General features: G+C 43.9%; 1 protein-coding gene across 1 annotated transcript in view; it reads left to right on the top strand.

Annotated features, from left to right (window-relative positions):
- SLCO3A1 (solute carrier organic anion transporter family member 3A1) overlaps positions 1-12518 on the top strand; it is a 213656-nt gene extending 201138 nt beyond the window's left edge. Inside the window, exon 10 of the mRNA XM_006273738.3 lies at positions 1555-12518. Coding sequence (XP_006273800.1) covers positions 1555-1934 — 380 coding nt within the window. The 3' untranslated portion in view covers positions 1935-12518. The remainder of the gene's footprint in view (positions 1-1554) is intronic.
- The last annotated feature ends 5426 nt before the right edge of the window (positions 12519-17944 follow it).

Below are 17944 nucleotides of genomic sequence, written 5' to 3'. Positions count from 1 at the left end.
TCTCTCCCTGCATATCTAGTCACCACAGTATCTAGGAACTGGGTGTTCTTGGGCAAAGCCCCATTTAAGAGGTGATTTCAGCCAACCTTAAATTTGCCCTGCAGTTGTATTAATACACTTTGGACATTTATAGACATGCCTGCACACTTTAATTAGAGCGGCTCCAAGAGCTGCTGTAATTAAAGTTCCCAGGGTGTCACATGTATCAGCATGTGGGGTGGGAGCATGTTAACTAAAGGGGCGAGGGTGGGGGCATTTTAAGTAAAGCATGTTGAATGAGCTTTAGTTAAAGTGCCCCCATCTCCATTTTTCAGCATGGGGACACTGATACACATGACGCAGGAGTCTGCTGAAGCACGATAATTACCACACTCCAGCAGACTTGATTAATCGAGTCTGCTCTGACACGCTGTAATTACCTTGCTGCACATGTATAGGCACCCAAACCCTGCCCTAAACCCTAGCAGTGGTGCTTTTTGATCGGTATTAGATATGTGTTGTTTTCCATCCTCTGGGATATCTTGGAGATGGATGAAGTGTTCCTTACTGTACGCAGCATCCTGGGGCTACTCCCTCTCCTGCACAAGTAGGTAGGAATTTGATTTCCCTCCCAGCCCCAGCACAAAACTATGCTGATTCTTCAGTGTTCACGGTTTAGGTGTGCAAGGACCAACTTATACCCCCAGTGGTTAAGGATTAGGTGTCCTGTCAAGGTGCCTCTCATTCGTAAAAAGTTTGTGGATCTTTTCAGGATTAAAAATCTCTTGCTGCTGATGTAAGTTTGGAGTCCCCTAAAATGTCCAGGTGTAAAGGAAGAAACTGAAGACCTCATTGCTTCTGTCGGTTGTATGAGATCTAATGCTTTGCTTTTGTTTAAGATTGTGGCAGTGGTGTAAGCTACAGTCAGGAATTGTCAATTGATGGTTACCTGCAGTGAAGGAGAAAGTCCTCTTGGTTACCTGCAGTAAAGGAGTAAGATATGGTACTTTATGGGATAATGATAATGATGGAGTTACTTTCCTTCAAGTCCATAGCACTTATAAGGAAGATAGTCTCTTCCTTATATCCAGGATCAGGACCACCCCCCTCTGCCCCCTCCCCAAATCAGGGGAGAATTCAAATCTGGATCTGAACATTGCATTGCAAGGAGCTCTGACAAACCTCTCACTGTGAATGCTGTGAAATATGGAGAAGTCTGTATCTAGACTCAGAGCTCTGCTTTAGGCCTTTAACTCTTCTTCCTCTTCAATAAACCATGTCATTGACCTTCCCAGGAAAACAGCAGCTTGGAAGTATAATACAAAACACTTAAAATGAATTGGGATATTTGTGATATAGATAGGCAACCTTTCCCTAATGGTTGAGTCCAGGAAGTCACGTTAGGTGATGGGTCCTGGTAAGGTTAGTTTGTTTAGGAATTTAGGAACCAGTCAGAGCCAAAGGTCTGTCTTTGTCCATGAGCCTTAATAAAGGATCCCAGTTTCCATCACTACCTCCCAGACATCTTTATTATGAGCAGCATGACACCATTAAATGTCTCTTTTATCTTAACAGGTTTTATCCCACCTCCTTTGATCTTTGGGGCTGGAATTGACTCAACATGTCTGTTCTGGAGCACGTTTTGTGGCGAGCAAGGAGCTTGTGCACTGTATGACAACGTTGTCTATAGATACCTGTATGTTAGCATTGCGATAGCGCTGAAATCTTTCGCGTTCATCTTATATACAACCACCTGGCAGTGCTTGAGGAAAAACTATAAGCGATACATCAAGAACCACGAAGGTGGGCTTAGCACTAGTGAGTTCTTTGCCTCTACTCTCACCCTAGACAATCTGGGGCGGGACTCTGTGCCCCCAAACCAGTCACATAGGACAAAATTTATCTATAATCTTGAAGATCACGAATGGTGTGAAAATATGGAGTCTGTTTTATAGTGACTAAGGATGGATGAACTCTATATTAATAATATAAGGGTCCTTTTTATTAAAAAAAAGAGAGGAAAAATTAAAATAAAAATAAAAAAAAACCCACAGGAAACTTTTTGTCCTTTTCTCAAAATCAGACCTAGGTGAGATTCAGAATATCGAAATCTTTGAATGGGATCATCTTTGAAATCCTGCAGGAGTGATGGAGAACACATAAACCCATGATGGCTGGGTACCAGCCCCTTCAATGATGGTATGATCTTCCAGGATGGAAACAGCTGCAAGGGCATCAGTAGCTGCAAATCCACTGTTTCATTGGAGAGCTTGGTGGATGGACCTTCTTGGGCACACGACTAGAAGAAGCAAGCGAACAATGGCAATTCCAAGATAAGCATTTGTGACACTGCATGCTGTTCAGGATATATGCAGCCCTGTCACCTTTGCAATATGGGCTAAAGGCTTAGCCAGTCTGGGTGCTGTTCAAACCTAGTGCACTCTCTCAGCAATGTCAAAGAGGGAACAGTGCTGGAGTTAATCAACTATTTACACTCTGTCACCAGCCATGATTCCATATTAGATACCTTGAATGCTGCTGGAAACACTCCCGCCAGCTTACACCTGGTGGGCAAAGGTCTCAGTGCCCTTCCAGCAGTGGCCAACTCATGGGTCTCAGATTTTGGTCCTTTGTGAATGGCTGGGCTCAGATCTATGAAACCCAGTGTAAAGGTCAAGTCATTTGCTTACACTTGCCAAAAGCTCTGTCATTTTTAGAAGGGGATGCATTCCAGATATTTTGTCTGTGTAATCCTCTGATGAGAGTTTTTTTAAACTATTTTCAAATCTATGTTAACCCTTAAATCACTGACGGTTTTCTATAAGGGGAATTTATACCGATTGCATTATTTTCCTGTTTCTTTTTCAGTACACCAAAAATATAAATTTATTCAAGGTTTTCAGTTATCCCACTGCATTTCTTTCATGCCTTCATTCTGGTGCACTGTAATACCATTGAGGACATACAGTGTATTATAAATGAGAAAGAGAGGGAATGCACTGTGTCTGTATAAAAATAACTACTAGTTGGAGACTTCTAGGACAACACGAAGATTTACATAATAATTTTTTCATAATACATGTGACTCAGTGAATATACATATGGAGAGACCCTTTGTTTATGCTCTCTCCAGTTTTTAAAGGTCTGTATATATGATTTGCAATTTAGAACTTGAAGGGGTGGGAGCGTTCTTTAATGTTAAAGAGAGCGAGTGTGTACATGTGTGCGTATGAGTGGGGAGGAGGTGGGAGAGAACGTCTCCCTCCCAATCTGCAACTCTTATTTACAATTTTTATTTGCATGAGAGGTCCCTTTGATTTCAATGGAGCAGCTTGTGTGAGTAAAGGTTGCAGAATCTGGCCTCCTCTGGGCCAGATTTTGCCCTTAGATTTGCATACAGGGTTCCTGTGAAAGGGTGATATTTTAAAATATGATCAGATGTGGCCACCATTGAGTACTCTTTAAAATCACACCTAGATGTTTTGGGAGTTGCTAGCACAGACCTGGCAGGAGAATTGGCTTATATGTGTGTGTATATATATATATATATATATATATATATATATATATGTGTGTGTGTGTGTGTGTGTGTGTGTGTGTGTGTGTGTGTGTACACACACACACACACACACACACATATATACATACATACATATATACACACACACACACACACATATATATATGTGTGTGTGTGTGTGTGTGTGTATACACACACACACACAATCTATATGTATTTTAATTAGGCTTTTGTGCAATGCCCACTGACCTCAAAGGCAATCTTTCCACTGACTGCAGTGGGCATTGAATCAAGCTGTTTATGGCATGGTCTCTTTTTGTTTGGGACATTCCTACTGTTAAGCAATACAATGTGGCTCCATTTAATGCATTTTCCCCAACTACGACCTGAAATGAGCCACCTTTCCAATGTCAGAAGCATTTTAAGGGTTAGCATTGTTCATGAAACCAGTTTTGCTTTGATTTTGGTTTTTTTGTCTGTCTTTTTGAGGCTGTTGTAAGCCTGAAAACAAAGAAGTTACCTGGCACGTCCAACTCAACACTGGCTATAGCTTTCCTGCAGTTCAAAGAGTGGCTGATTTTCCCTGAGTCTTGTCCATTGCTGGCAATGGACACATCGAACACTGCACAATGAAACAGTAAGGTTAAACTGCCAGTTGTGCTCAGTACCTTTTCAGCAGACCTTGCTCAAATCTAGGCAGTTAAGAGCTGGGAGTAAAAGACTTCTTCCAGTTGACTAACTTTACATGTGCGTTTGTAATTTATGCACAGCATTAAATGATGTTCAGCAACAATAAGGGCAAAGACAAAAAAAGAAAAACACCCAGTCTATCAAATAAACTCCACTGTGCCAAATACTTGACAAATATTGTAACTGTAGATGCTTGATCCTTGGCTTGGAGCCATGTACAGAATCACTTGATAAAGGGAGGAGTTAACAAAATGGAGCATTATACAGCTATGCAGTGCCATTGTTATCTGTTGGGTGGTAAATGATGCTTTTTAAACCACAATATTTAGATCAGTTTAGTATATCTTGTCTGGTAAAATAGAAATACTGCATCCATAAGACAATGAATTAAACAAAGGGGCCGGCTGCATAACTGTCTCATAAAATATGTATAATTGTCAAGTATAAGCCTTTGAAATAATTCTGTACAGTTTTCCTCTTTTTGAAAATTCATTGCTTATAGATTGCTGTCTTTTCAAATGTTAGCTCATAATTTTATACTCTATACACACGCACAGACACAAATGTCACGGAGAATAATGTTTCTCGAAGCCTAATTGCTTGAAATTCTATAAACCCTTTTTCAGTTTGCGTTTTTTTTGTTTTCCTCTGAAAGTGTGGGGGGAATGAAAATAATATCCTCGCATGACACGCAACAAACTGAAAAGAGTTGTAGAGCTGTGGTTTGTCAGTAATCTGATGTAAAATCAAAACGCTCCCTCTTCCCGGAGTTACAGAAAACAGCATTCCAAAGCATGAAGTGGCACTTCATCTGCTTTTATTTTATTTTGATGTCATTTTAATTTATTCTGGTTTTTTGCATTTACGCAGCCTGCCTGGGTGGATTTTATTATTTTGAGGCTGCTTCTAAAAATCTGGCATGTTTGGTTTTTTCTGTTTCTTTTTTTTTTTTTTTTTTTTTGACAAGGCTGTGGTTTGAAAAGCAGGAGCATTAGGAAGCCTCTGTTCCCAACGTTGTCAAGGTTGTCAGTGCACTTGGGGGAAAGCATAGGAAAAGAGGGGAGGTGTTTAAAGCAAAACTTGCAAGCTAGAAACTCAGAGCAGTGTCATTGCAGATCTCAGAGTCCCCGACCCTGTTTGCTTGTTACTTAACTGCAATTCTCGAGTAGCAGTCCCGAAACATTTTCTTTCAGAACCTCACTTGCAGGACTAGCATTTCATTAAACCCCATAAACCAGTAAGTTTGTGTGCTCACAGGTAACAGAGGTTTGGGATTTAACCACAACCCCAGCTGCTCCTTGTGAACGTCCCCATTCCCACTCTTAACCCACAATGTGCACATCTACAAGTGCAATTAATTCAAAGCAACTCACTCCAGCATGTATCATGCTGGAATTTATTGCTCCCAGGTGCTGTGTTTGAATGTGAGCCTGGGACTGCAACACATTGAGCCAGGTCACCCTGGCTGGCAAGGGGTCCGGGGAGTCAAGCTGCTCCGACCCGGCTCAACGTGCTGCAGAGGGGCTGGCTGGGGCATGAGGGTGCTCCAGTGCAGGGCTAGCCCCCAGGCAGCCCCCGTGCTGAAACACCCTCATGCCCGAGCCAGCTCTGTCAGCATCTCCAGGTGTGTTGCTGCACATTAAATAACACCACTGCAGGACAGTACTTGTATTTACAAGTACTATCCTACAGCGGTGTTCATTAGTTTACTACGCTTTAATAGGGCCACACGTGTAGATGCAGAGACTTTACCGCAGAGCTAATTAGTCAGCTCGTGTAGATGCACCCAGAAAGAGAGAGCTAAACTGAGGTAGTTTACCCCTGATTGAAACAGGGCCAAGCTGCCATAGTTTTGCTTTCACTTACTGGGGAGAAATTGTGAGCATATAGGGACAGTTACCGCAGAGCAGCTGAGATGCACTAACTCCTTAAGCCTAGTTGCAGGCTTAGAGGAATTAGGACGTCTATGGAGCACACATCCCCATTCATAGGGGCCAGGATCCCACCTGGGGTTATGACCCCTTGTTTGCAGACCGCTGTTGTAAAGCAGAGGGGATCCTCTCAACGCCCCTTCTCTCCAGTGGATTGCTGCCTTGCTTTTATAGACATTTCACTTCTAATTCCAAGAATGGCTTAACCTTACTAGGGAAGAAAGGACAAGGATGGATGGGGAAAGATATCCCATGTGGCAGGAGAAAAGCAGAGGCAAGCCCCAAGCCAGGTCAGACTTCCTCCCAATTCAGGGCTTTCACTGAAACTTATCTCAGCAAAAATGTGATTCAGGATCTTCCCCAACTGCTGGGTGGTGACAGTTTTTGAGCAGCACAGTGACAGTCTTCCAAGCGGGGTGCTCACCTCCTGGGGTGGTTTGCAGCGGTCCAGAGGACTTCTGAGAAATGCTTTGTCCAGTTTAGGACCTGATTCCTGATTTTGTCCCACTCAGGCTGTAACTCAGAGGCAGCCCCAGTGAAATCAAGGGGACCTCCAATACCAAGTGAGTGCAAGTGAGAGCAGAGTCCAGTCCTTTAGTAGTTTGCCCTTTGGTCTCTTTGAACCAGAGATGTCATACTCACCCCAGGCTCCAGGCTGGATCTGATCCATGGGGTCCGTAGCGGGCAAGATCTGCAAGCCCAATGGAGGTATTCATAGCAGTGCTGGCAGTGAGGCAAGCAGCCACAGGCCCAGGTGCCCACTTCCCATGGCAGATGGTGCAAGCCCTGGTAGACAAAACAGCCACAGGGCAAGCAGGACCATGTCAGCACAGCCCTCGCTTGCCACCCCTACCACTGAAGCCATGTCCATCAGGGCACTAGGGGCCCAGGTTTTGTAGCAGCATCTGCCCTCTGCTAGCCATACCTCCAAATTTTGTGTCCCATCAGCAGCCTGGCAGGCCACTTGGGGTGGCTTCACAGGCTGGATCTAGCCCATGGGTTAGACATTTGACACTCCTGCTTTAAAGTAGGGATGGCCAGCCTGCAGCCTGCATGCCACAAGCGGCTTGGACAGCCTCTGTGTGGCACGTGGTAGATAGAGAAGTCACACCTCCAAGTTTCTGCCCCAGGTACTTGTGCATCTCAGCAGAGCAAAGAATATTCTGGGGAAAGCAACATATTTCCATTGAAATTCCTTCCAAGTCTAGCGTCTTTCTCATATGCTGGTAGTGATAGGTATTTTAAAGTCACTGAATTATCTAGCCAACCCCTCCCCACTTCTTCCCTGTTCAAAGAAAAGGGCTGTTCACTGTTGTCCGGGAAGCCACAGTCTCCCAAGTCATCACACATTGGCTGCCAGTTCTGCCATTATTTGTCTGACTTGAGTAGGAACCTGACAGCCAGGAGAAGTCACGGTATGCTTTAAAAAAAATGAAACCAATGGAGGGTTTGAGGAGTAGATATGGAAATTGAGTTGTTGTAGAGTCTCTAAGTAGCTTGGGCCTGTAAAAGAAACTTCCTTTAATAAATTGAGGAGAAAATTCCCTATACATGCACCCCTTCCCCCCCCCCCCCCCCCGAATCCGTTTCATTCTCAATTATTTTCATTGACCGAAGGAACATCGAAGCTCGGGCATTTCACCCCCACCTCTGCTTTCTTCCCTGGGTAAGCAGGAAGACACAGCAAGCTCAATTTAGCAATCAGCACTGTCGTTCCAGGACAGACCCAGAAGCAGCCTCAGGGCTACTAACACAGCAAGCGGTGAAATTCTAGCAGGAGACAGATTCTGTTGCTGCTGCCACTGCTGCTGCTAGAAAATATTTCTCACAGCTGGGTCAGCTGGGCTTCTTATTTCCTATTGAGTCAGATGGTCTAGGTGTGCAGTTTGCTTTCTCAAGTGGAATGGGAATCAGTGTTTAAGGCTCTTGTGCAAATACCTCTTAAGACTGATGTAAGATCCCTTTTGTTCTCCTATTTAGAGAGGTCTCCAGACAAACTCCCATTCTGACTCTAAAACCAGCTATGCTTTTATAACCATCTCTAATTTTCTGACAGCCATCTCTGTAGACAAAAGGCTTCCAACATGTGCACCCCCCTTCTTCCTCTCGCTCAGTCATGTGTGCAAAGTTCACACTGTTTTTTATCATAGGGCCCTTTAAAAGCCCTTCCTGGGAATCCCAAATGCTTTTGATTTGAATGAGGGGGAAGTAGCAGGGATCTGTGAATTTATTCCATTATTCCACACTTGTCTCACGACCTACTCTTCCATCAGCCCCTGGGCTCCAGTTCTGGTTTCCTTGTGACCAGACAGCATCAGGCCCCTACTGTATCCCCTTACTAAGACAAAGCCAAAATGTAGTTCCTAAAGTATGCAGGTGTTAGGAAGAAAAGAAAAGTGACTGTTCTTTGTGTATTAGCTTGGGCTAATTGTATGGTGAGTCAGGCAGACTCAAGAAGAGAGGAAATAACCATAGGTGAAAGGACAATATCGATTCTCAAAGGGCTTTTAGGGAAAGAAGAATTGGTTGTCATTGATATTCGACTGGATATGGGCACCTATCTCAGCCCCTTTTCCAAACCTCAGCCTCTTGGCATCTCCAGCTGCCCACCTGACTCTGTTCTCCTATCCCAATTTTCCACAAATATTTTTTGTAATGTCCTGTTTGGGTCTCTTTATCTAATTGTGGGCAATGCCTTCTCACCCACCCCTCCCTCTAATAGCATCAAAAGCACCAGTTAGGTATAACAAGCCAGTAATATTTAAAGACAGCAGCACTGCCATTGAAAATTCCTTAGAGACGGGAGCATCTCATTTAGTTTAGTTCCATCAGCTATGCTGAAAACATGATGCCTTTTTTTTTCTGCTCTTACTACATTTGTTACTTCCTGTAAGCAGCAAATGACATATTTTTTTCTCTCCTTCTGCGGAGGTTTCCAGCAAATATAAATCTTAATTCAATTGCTTCACTAGAAAATATTCCCAAAACAGGCTTTAGTCATTGGGAGTAGTAGTCTTTGAATGGTGTTACTTCATAAAATCCTTGGCTCTGGTCTTGTTTCCTGAGTTTAAAAGAGCAAGAGGAGGCTGTGTGAATGATGTGAATGACAGGCTAAATACCAAATTCTTTTGCTTACAATGAGTAAAAAGACGCATGGCTTTCTTTGCCTTTGATCCCATTACCAGGTCTAAGCCGTGGGTGCTGTACTCATGGGGTGGACAGAGTGGATATTAGATCAGGGACCTTTCTGCATGGATCTTATCCCGAGATTGGGACCTTCACGTGTATGTAGGGTAAATACGGTTTTGCTTCTTGAAATGTTCCAAACTCGTTTGCTTGCTGGAATGGATTGATTTCAAGGATCCAATGTATTTCATAGCCTTTAGAGGGCTGTGCTAGCTCTCTTTTACTTTTCTACTTTTAATTACAAAGGAAAGAGCAAACTGGATGCTTATCTTGCTGGGATCCTATGACCCCGGCTGACTTCCTGCCCTTTGGGCAGGGGCCTGGACTCGATGATCTTCCGAGGTGCCTTCCAGCCCTAATGTCTATGAAATCTATGAAAAGGGAACATTATGAAGAAAAAATGCTGGTTGTCAAGTGGGCTAGAGCAGAGCACAGCTGGAATGTGAAGGCTCCCTATGGGAAGAAAAATATGAACTTTATCCCAACAATGGCTAGTGCTGGGCTGTTGTGCACAAAGTAGGCATCCCTGGCAGATGGCAATTAGCAATAAGAACCAGGCCAGAAAGAGCTGGACAAATGATTTATGATGCATCATTGGGCGAGTTTCCCCTTTTCTTCTCTTTGTGAGTTGTCTACCAGGAGTTTAAGGTTTCCCCAATTTATTTGCCAAGTAATTTCTGCACATAACCTTTAGGCTGGTGATTGTTTTTGAACAAATCCCTGAAAATAGTCAACATTCAGCCTGGGTTGGTTAGTTTGGATTGCACATATGGCATATTTCTGATGGCTCTAATTTTACAACAATCAAGTTAGAAGCACAGATCATGAATAGTAGGTCATGTCCTCACCTGGGGTAAATCACTGTGGCCCCACGGAGCTATGTCTGTTTATGCAAACTGATTAGCTGTCACTAAAATTCCCTCTCCAGGAACAGTCTGGTAGTTGCTTAAAATGCTTCATTTCTGCAAACATTCCTGCCAGCAGGTACCTCACCCATTAGAAAAAAAACAAAAAGAAAATACAGAAGGGGTATGAGTACTTAGAAAGCAGATTAGTATGGGAAGTTAAGCATTGATGGAGATTGTTTTGCATTGGTTTGTACAGCTCTCATATCAGAACTGCAACATCTATTGAATCACGGAAGTCAGAATTATACAAGACCTAATATATTATAGCCCATCTTCCTAACCATATTGGCAACAAAGGGCACCTTTTCTCAGCACATTCATTTTTACCCATCAAAAGAATTACCCTGCCCTAAGTATTGCCTCGCACACCTACTGGGGCATTTACCTTTACGGCAGCCCACACGAGTGTTATATTTTTCGTGCCTCACAGTTTCACTAGTCTGAACTCCAGCGAAGATCTAAGCCTTTGACTCATTCCTGTCATACCTGAATGCTCTAAGACACCTTGTGGGCTTCTTGATGTTTCCACCTGCCGCATAGCCATATTGCATCTTAGTCCCAAGCATGTCCTATCATCCATACCCAGCAAGTATCTAGCCTAGATCAGAGCTCAGCGGGAAAGTACTGTGGCCCTGGGACAAGGTAGCACTTAAAGGAAAAAAAATCTCTTCTTTCTCTTTGGTGCAATGTCCAAACACTTGGGGAGGGTGGGGGAGAGCTGTGACCTTTTTAAACCCATAGTGCCTACCACTGAAAATGGAACGCTGTATTGTATTATATTATACGTGATTACCATCTAAATAAAGTACAATAAGTGTGGTGTTTGTAAGGTTTTTGATACAAGTTTAATGCAATCCACAACATTTCTTCCACTGCTATATAGGCTGGAAATACCTTCCAGACCTGGGAATATCTATGGTTGTGTGTGCTAGAAATGCATAAAAAGCATTCAATGAGAAAATACTGCATTTGGGTTTGATTTTTTTAAAACTGTTTTGCTGTATATGTGAAATACAAACACTACCTGACTTTCTACCAGGCAGGAGGGATGTAACCAATTTGCTACAAAGGAGAGCAGCTCTTGAAAGTTGGTTGTGGGTAGAACAAATAGTACTTCCCAGGCAGCCCCATTCACATAATGGGAGAAAATGATGTTATAGTGTGTCTGATTTCTCTTTGATTCTCTTCTTTCTGCTGCGGTTGAAGGGGAGATATGTCACACCTGTGTGCCGTCATTATTCTCAGTCCCTGAAATCCTCTAGGAATAGACTCAGAGCTTTATGGTTTGAGCAGACAGGAAACACACTTTCCTGGTCCAGATTCAGCCAGCCGGTACCTCTGAGGCTCTGGAATTTCTTTCAGATTTTTATGCAGGAACTCTACCCTCTACCTAGTCCCCTCCTCCTCTTTTACTCCATGGTGCGGTGAGGGGAACCCAAGTACTAGCATGTTGAGATGCAGAAGCTATGCCTCACTAATAAGCATGTTTGCCCATCTTTGCACCTTCCAAATCCTGAGATCTCTCACTTGAAAACATCTTGCCATTCGTTGCAAGTTCAAGACTTCTCCAGCAAATGTTTGGTGCCACTGTTCAAAGGAATGAGCCCATCCTTGGGTAAGGGTATGAAGTCTTCATGCAGATTTCCCCATCAAAGCCCATGAGACACTTCCATGTAGGTCATCCTATTAAGCATCTCATCTAGATTCCCTATGTCCAGCACATTTCCCCATAGCTATGCTGTCCATGCCAGACTGGCCAATGGAGTTTGTCCTGCTCACAAAAATAAGTCAGCCTTCTGTCTAGATCATTTCCACTTAGAAACCTATGTATATGCCACCCTTGTATACGAGTGTGCAAGAACCTCCCCACCTAGGACACTTCCACTTCTATTTCTGAGAGCTCAAGTCACAAGCAACCCGCAGCGTCTTGCCATAGACCCCGAGTCAAAATGCCCCTGCTCCCGCCTTGAGCTGCATGTTGCTAATCCTTTCCTGTTGTGCTCAACAAGAAGGGTTCCTCCAAAAGTCCTTTGAAACTTGCTGTCTTGACTGGCTATGGTTCTGAAGGCTTTTAGCAGCACTTCCAAAATAAATCAAAGCCTGGTTTGGAAACGAAAATGTCTCACTGTACAACTGATTAAAGAAAAGAAAAGAACAAGAAACCACATGCTCGATATATTTTGAGTACTGCATTCAGTATTTTTGCAGCTTATATTTTCCAGATGAGCAGTTTAGAAATATGTGATGTGAAATACATACTGTAAGTTTGCTGTAAATGATATTAAAAGCACTATTTTCATTCTTCTTCTGCCTCCCTGGATGATCTCTTGATACTCCTTTTCTTTGTCTGGCTCCATTATTACTGTCTCTCTCCCAGATTGCTCGCAGGCCAAGCAGTGGGGGAAGAGTCTAAAGTCTTGGATGTTTAAGGGCAGGAGTAGAAGTCAAGTCTCCTCAACCCAGAGGAGGACCTTCAGGTGGAGAGGAGGTGTTATATCTTGGAGGGTCTTGGGGGTGGATTTCATTTGAAGAGGGATGGTGCATAGCTGTGTTGGAAGGACAATGAGAGGACTGGATAAAGCAACTGGCTTTTCAGGAGTAAAATCCAAAGCATGGCCTGGATACTCCACAGACCTCTGGAATTGGCAGTAGTGGGCTATAGCCACTTTGTGTGGGGCTGCAGAAGGTCTAGTTAGCTCTACAGTGCATATGAAAACAGCGGTGCTTTTTCTGGTTGAAGAAGTAACCCACAGCTACCTCCCACACCTGGAGCAGCATACCAGGATCACATCCCCATTGCGCCCAGCAGCACTGTGCAATGCCTGCTGAAACAGCAAGAAACTTGCAGTCTGGGAATATTTGCAGGGGGAGTCAGCTAATGAAGGACCAATCTTCTAAAGATCAGTTCTTTGGGGCACCAGACATGCAGCCCTACAATTCAGGACTGGTCTAGAATATGGTTGATTACTTGGGTTAGAGCAAAGGCCTGGGGAAGGAGGGCAGTAGGGGTCTAGTAAAATGACTTGCAAAGAGTGGGAAGAGATTGGAGACCAGTGGAAGTTTTCAGGGGGAGAGAATGGGATCCTATTATAGGATGACAAGGAGGCTTACAGGGTGTGGGAGGTGGGAAGGGAATGGGGGACAGGATGCCAGCTAGAATAACGGTGTTGCAAGCTCAGTACCTAAACTATTTCAGTTATTTACCCTTTTGCTTGCATCAGTTCAGCTCATGAGAAGCAAAGCCCTCTCGCTAAGAGCAAATCAAAGGGATAATGTGGGGTGAGCCCTACAAAGCATCCAGGGAGCGTCACACCAGCACCCGCGGCTGCTCTCCTGTGGATTTTGCTGCAGTGTTCCCCATGTCATCTCCACCGTGCAGAGGAGGAGGGTAAGTTTGGCCTCTAGGGTTGAGGCTAATGGGATCCAAGAGTTTTTTGTCCCTGTGGTTGCAAATCTTTGCTTATTTGTGTTGGTTGAGGTGATCATTTCCCTCCTTGTTAGACAGTTCAGGAGCTGTTTCACAGAAGCAAGCAGGACTTGGTTCCTGGGGAATGATATGAGGAGAGCTGCCCACGTCCAACTAGAGCCACCAAACGAATGGTCGCATTGAAGGCTGGACAAAACCCTCTTCACTGTATTCTGATGAAAAATATCCATCTCCATTCAGTATAAATGTTGTGAAAAACTTCAGTCTCTTCGTGTTGACACCATGCAAAATTGTCCTTTCCATTCAAGCCAAATAGAATTGACTTAAAAAAAACCCAACATGTTTTGTTTTACATCCTTTCTTTTGTCTGATCCTCCGCCTGCACGGAGAAGGAGAGGGGAAGCGCAACAGTGAAAACCCGAAGACACAGCACTGTGATTTCTCTCCCATTTGATTTGAATCAAAACATTTTTGCTTTGAATAGATTAATCAAACAGCTGAAACAGTGGAGGGCGGAGGGAAGGGGGATGTTGAATAAAACTGGAAAGCATTTCTTCAAATATTCCCTTAGAAAAAAAAGCACCCTCTTTTCTTTAACCTGACCTCAGAATTACCCATGATTCAAACTGGCTACCGCACTAAGGCAACAACCTGAGCTTGTTTGTAAGGCGCTCCCCAATACTTCGGTGCCTGCAGAAGGCCAGGTCCACAGCCCTGCTTCCTAGGACCAAAAGCAACCTTTCCGTGCCTGCAGTACTCCTGTATCGCCATACTGGGGTGCCGGTTCCACACTTAGCACGGCATCGGCTCGTTTTAGATCGCTGGCACCCTGTCCTGGCCATCCTAGCCCCTGCATCATGCTGTTTTCTCTATCATAGAGCTTGCTTAATTGAGCATTAACCAGAATGTGTTCTGTTTTGGATGCAGATTATTAACCTTTATGTCATCGAGAAGACATTATACCAGGTAAAGTTAATGTTTTGAGACCAGAAGGTTAATGGGTCAGCTCGTGGCCCTACCTCATTAGCGGCTGCGTGCCGTATGTGGGTGTGCTGTGATACTCATTTGAATCAAAAAAGTCAAATTAGTCATATTAGCAGCCTACGACATGCTAAAGTTGGTCTCCCTCTCTAACTTACCCTCCCTGATGCATTTCTGTGCTGCCCTCCCCAGCCTGTTGACATGCTCCAACTACTGTTTGTATCCTTGGGATCCCCTCACTTTCCTGGCATCTTTTTGCAGGAGGTCCCGGAGTCTTTTCTGGATTGAAGCTGGCTGGAGTACTTCAGATGTCTACGGAGAGAGCCTCACAATGCTTTCTGGGCTATCTCCAACCTGAGGTGGTCCCAAAACTCAAGGGCTGTGAATTCAGCAACAAGCCAAAGCAGAAACTCTGGGATCCGTACAGAACTTGACAGTTTTTCTTCAATTTAATTAATTGCTATGGAGGAGCAGAGCTGGGTGAATGCCATGACATGTTTGCTAGGAATATTCATTGCAACATTAAAAAAAAATGGGTTTCACCGATGTACTTGGTGCTCTTATGTTTGCCTCTGGTGCATGGTATGAGTTTTTGGGGTGGGACATTACTGCACGTAACAAATGGTGTGTCCGTACTGAAGAATATTTACAGAAACAAATGATGAAATCATGAGCATCTGCAAAGGAAACCTGATCCTAAGTGTTCTGCTCAACCAATTAAAGAAGAAAAACCTACCATGTTATCTACATCTCTAGTCAAAACTAATCATGTCAGATGAAATTTCAGGTATCAGCTACTCACAGTCAATTCCAAGAGGATATTGAGCAAAGGGAATGAGAAGTAGGGGCATATGGGGACGGGCTCTGGGAGGGAATAGAGAGTCCAGGGACACTGTAACAGCCAAAGAAGGGAGCTGACCTTAACAACTCATCCTGAGTCCTCTTTAAGTCTTCCCTTTGGGAAGACGCTTGGGAGCACGTCACAAGTGTTGCTCTGTACCACTCAACACAAGGATGCGAGTCTGACATTTTGGCTTAAGCTACAGCAGCTTCTCATTTCAGTCTTTGAATGTCCCTAGCTTATTTTCCAGTATGTTGGCCACGATGGCACCCATCGTATTTTTGCTTTGAGAGTTCAGCCTGTGCTCAGTGATGCCCATGCAATGCAAGCATGATCAATGCAAGTCATAATTGGGTAGTTTACTGTCAAACTCTGAAAATTTAAAAAGCACACCAGTGTTTTGGGATATGCAGACACAAAGGGTGATTGTGAAAAGAATGAAAATTCTTCCTGAGGTGGGAAGTGAGAACAAGAGGAGCCTGGATTTTGAACCATGATTGGAAAAGTAGGTCAAAGACCGCAAAGTTCCTCTGAGAAGCACACAGCGAAGGACTCAACCTGAGCCATTTTCTGAACTTGTAGCACTTTACAGTCCATTGCTATTCTTAGATATTCCTATTGATCAGCGGAGCTGTGAATAAGGAAAGCAGAGTATGATAGGTAGCAAATGGGACTAAGAAACCTTCTCCAGAGCGATCATAGGAGTCTGATTCTCCGTTCGCCTGCTCTGCAGAAAGCCTGAAGCAGTCCCACTGAAGTCACTGACACCACACTGGTGTCAGTGAAAGAAGGGTTTGACTCTACTTCTTTCATGCTCTGAATGAGCAACTTTTGCTTCCTTGCCCTTTGCTCTGGTTTTGTCTCCACCTCCTCCAGTGTAACACAGCTACGTCAGGAAGCGGCATGGATCTGATCTGCACCAGGCCCATCAGCAGTTATGTTAGCTTCGCTGCTGTGCACACTTCATGAGGTCTTGTCTAATGCAGTCTTGGCTGCTGCTAAAGGGTCCTGCTGCTCTCAAAGCCATGGCCTCTGGCACATGACATCAGTTACATTCAGATTTAGCACTACCTCCTTCCCAGCTTTTTAACGCCAGATCCGGGATTGGAAGTCTAATATCATGTAATGAAATCAGACAGGTGCTTTGAGCAGAATGGGAATGCAAGATTTCCCCTTCAAATACTGCTCTTATGTATCAGGTGTGTTCCTGACATTCAAGCTCCTATTGGTGTTTCCCAGGGTTCAGATAAGGGTATTTATCTTGGGACTGAGATAGACAAAGAGAGGAAGATGGAGAGAGCTCACTCCAGGACCTACCTGACCAAGCTAACCTGGTGTGTTGATGCCTTGATGCCATTCAACTTGCCCTTATCTGTTGCCCACAAACAAACAAACAGCTTTCATATTCCAGAAGAGAGTTTATGCCAGTACAACTGGGTGTTGGATTCAATATGCATAAGCATGCATAGTAAGGCATTATGTTTTTAGCACCGATTAGAAGCATAACACATCTGTCCAGCCAAATGTTGGTATTAGTCTTTAGTTGTATTGCAATAATGCCTAAAGCCCCATGCACAAGCCAAGGCCCCATTGCATAAGATGCTTACAAAGTAAGACAAATCCAAATCAGAAGGAAATATTCCAATTAGATTTTGAGAACAAAATGTTCCCATTAACTTGAAGGGTTTTTTTGTTTTTTATTGGGCTTTTGCTTGTTGGTTGGGGGGTTTGTTTTGTGTTGGTTTGCTTTTTTGTTCTGTCTTGAAAATTGTCTCTCACGGGGAACTCTGAAATTCAACTTTGTGTTTTGTTCCATTTTGGAACACAACCAGAATTTGAGATATTGGGATTTTCCATGAAATGACTGATCAGTATGTGCCGACATGTGCCTCCTACAGACACGATATGCCCGTTGGTAAATTGGATCAGGTGACGCTCAGATGTTGATGCTGTGAGGAGAATATAACAACATGCACCCTCTCAATCTCAGTCGCAGGCAAGTAAAAGGGTGTAAAAGCAAGGGATTTACCTTTCTACAGTTTCCTTTTCTCATTGCACTGGTGCATAGGAAACGAACTCTGTATCAGCTATGAAAGATCGAATTAACTAGGAGGGGAGGACGTAGAACTGGGGAGAACCCACACTTTCGTTTCACCTTCTCCTTCATGGGCACAGATTTTGCTCACTTGTCCTGAACATTAACCCTGGGAAACAGGCCACACTGGCTTCCCCTGTGTATTTCTGAGGAGGTCTTCATCTGTGCATGCTTTTTTAGGTTGGCGGCTACCATCTCAGTTTGAAGTCAAGGAAATTCCACCGTCTTGTTAAGGGCTTTGGCCAGAGGAAAGATGATGCTCAGGAAAATAAACGAGAATGCTAATTTTTTTTTTTTTGAACTGCTGTGGGGATTGCATTTCCACTGAGTAAGAAAGAGACTTGTCTCTTGCTCTCAGTCAGCTCTGAGACTCTAGCTGTGTGTTA

Source organism: Alligator mississippiensis, chromosome 11 (assembly GCF_030867095.1).
Source record: "Alligator mississippiensis isolate rAllMis1 chromosome 11, rAllMis1, whole genome shotgun sequence".
NCBI lineage: Eukaryota > Metazoa > Chordata > Crocodylia > Alligatoridae > Alligator > Alligator mississippiensis.
The sequence above is the reverse complement of the archived record's forward strand: the minus strand, read 5'-3'. Positions and strand labels throughout refer to the sequence as shown.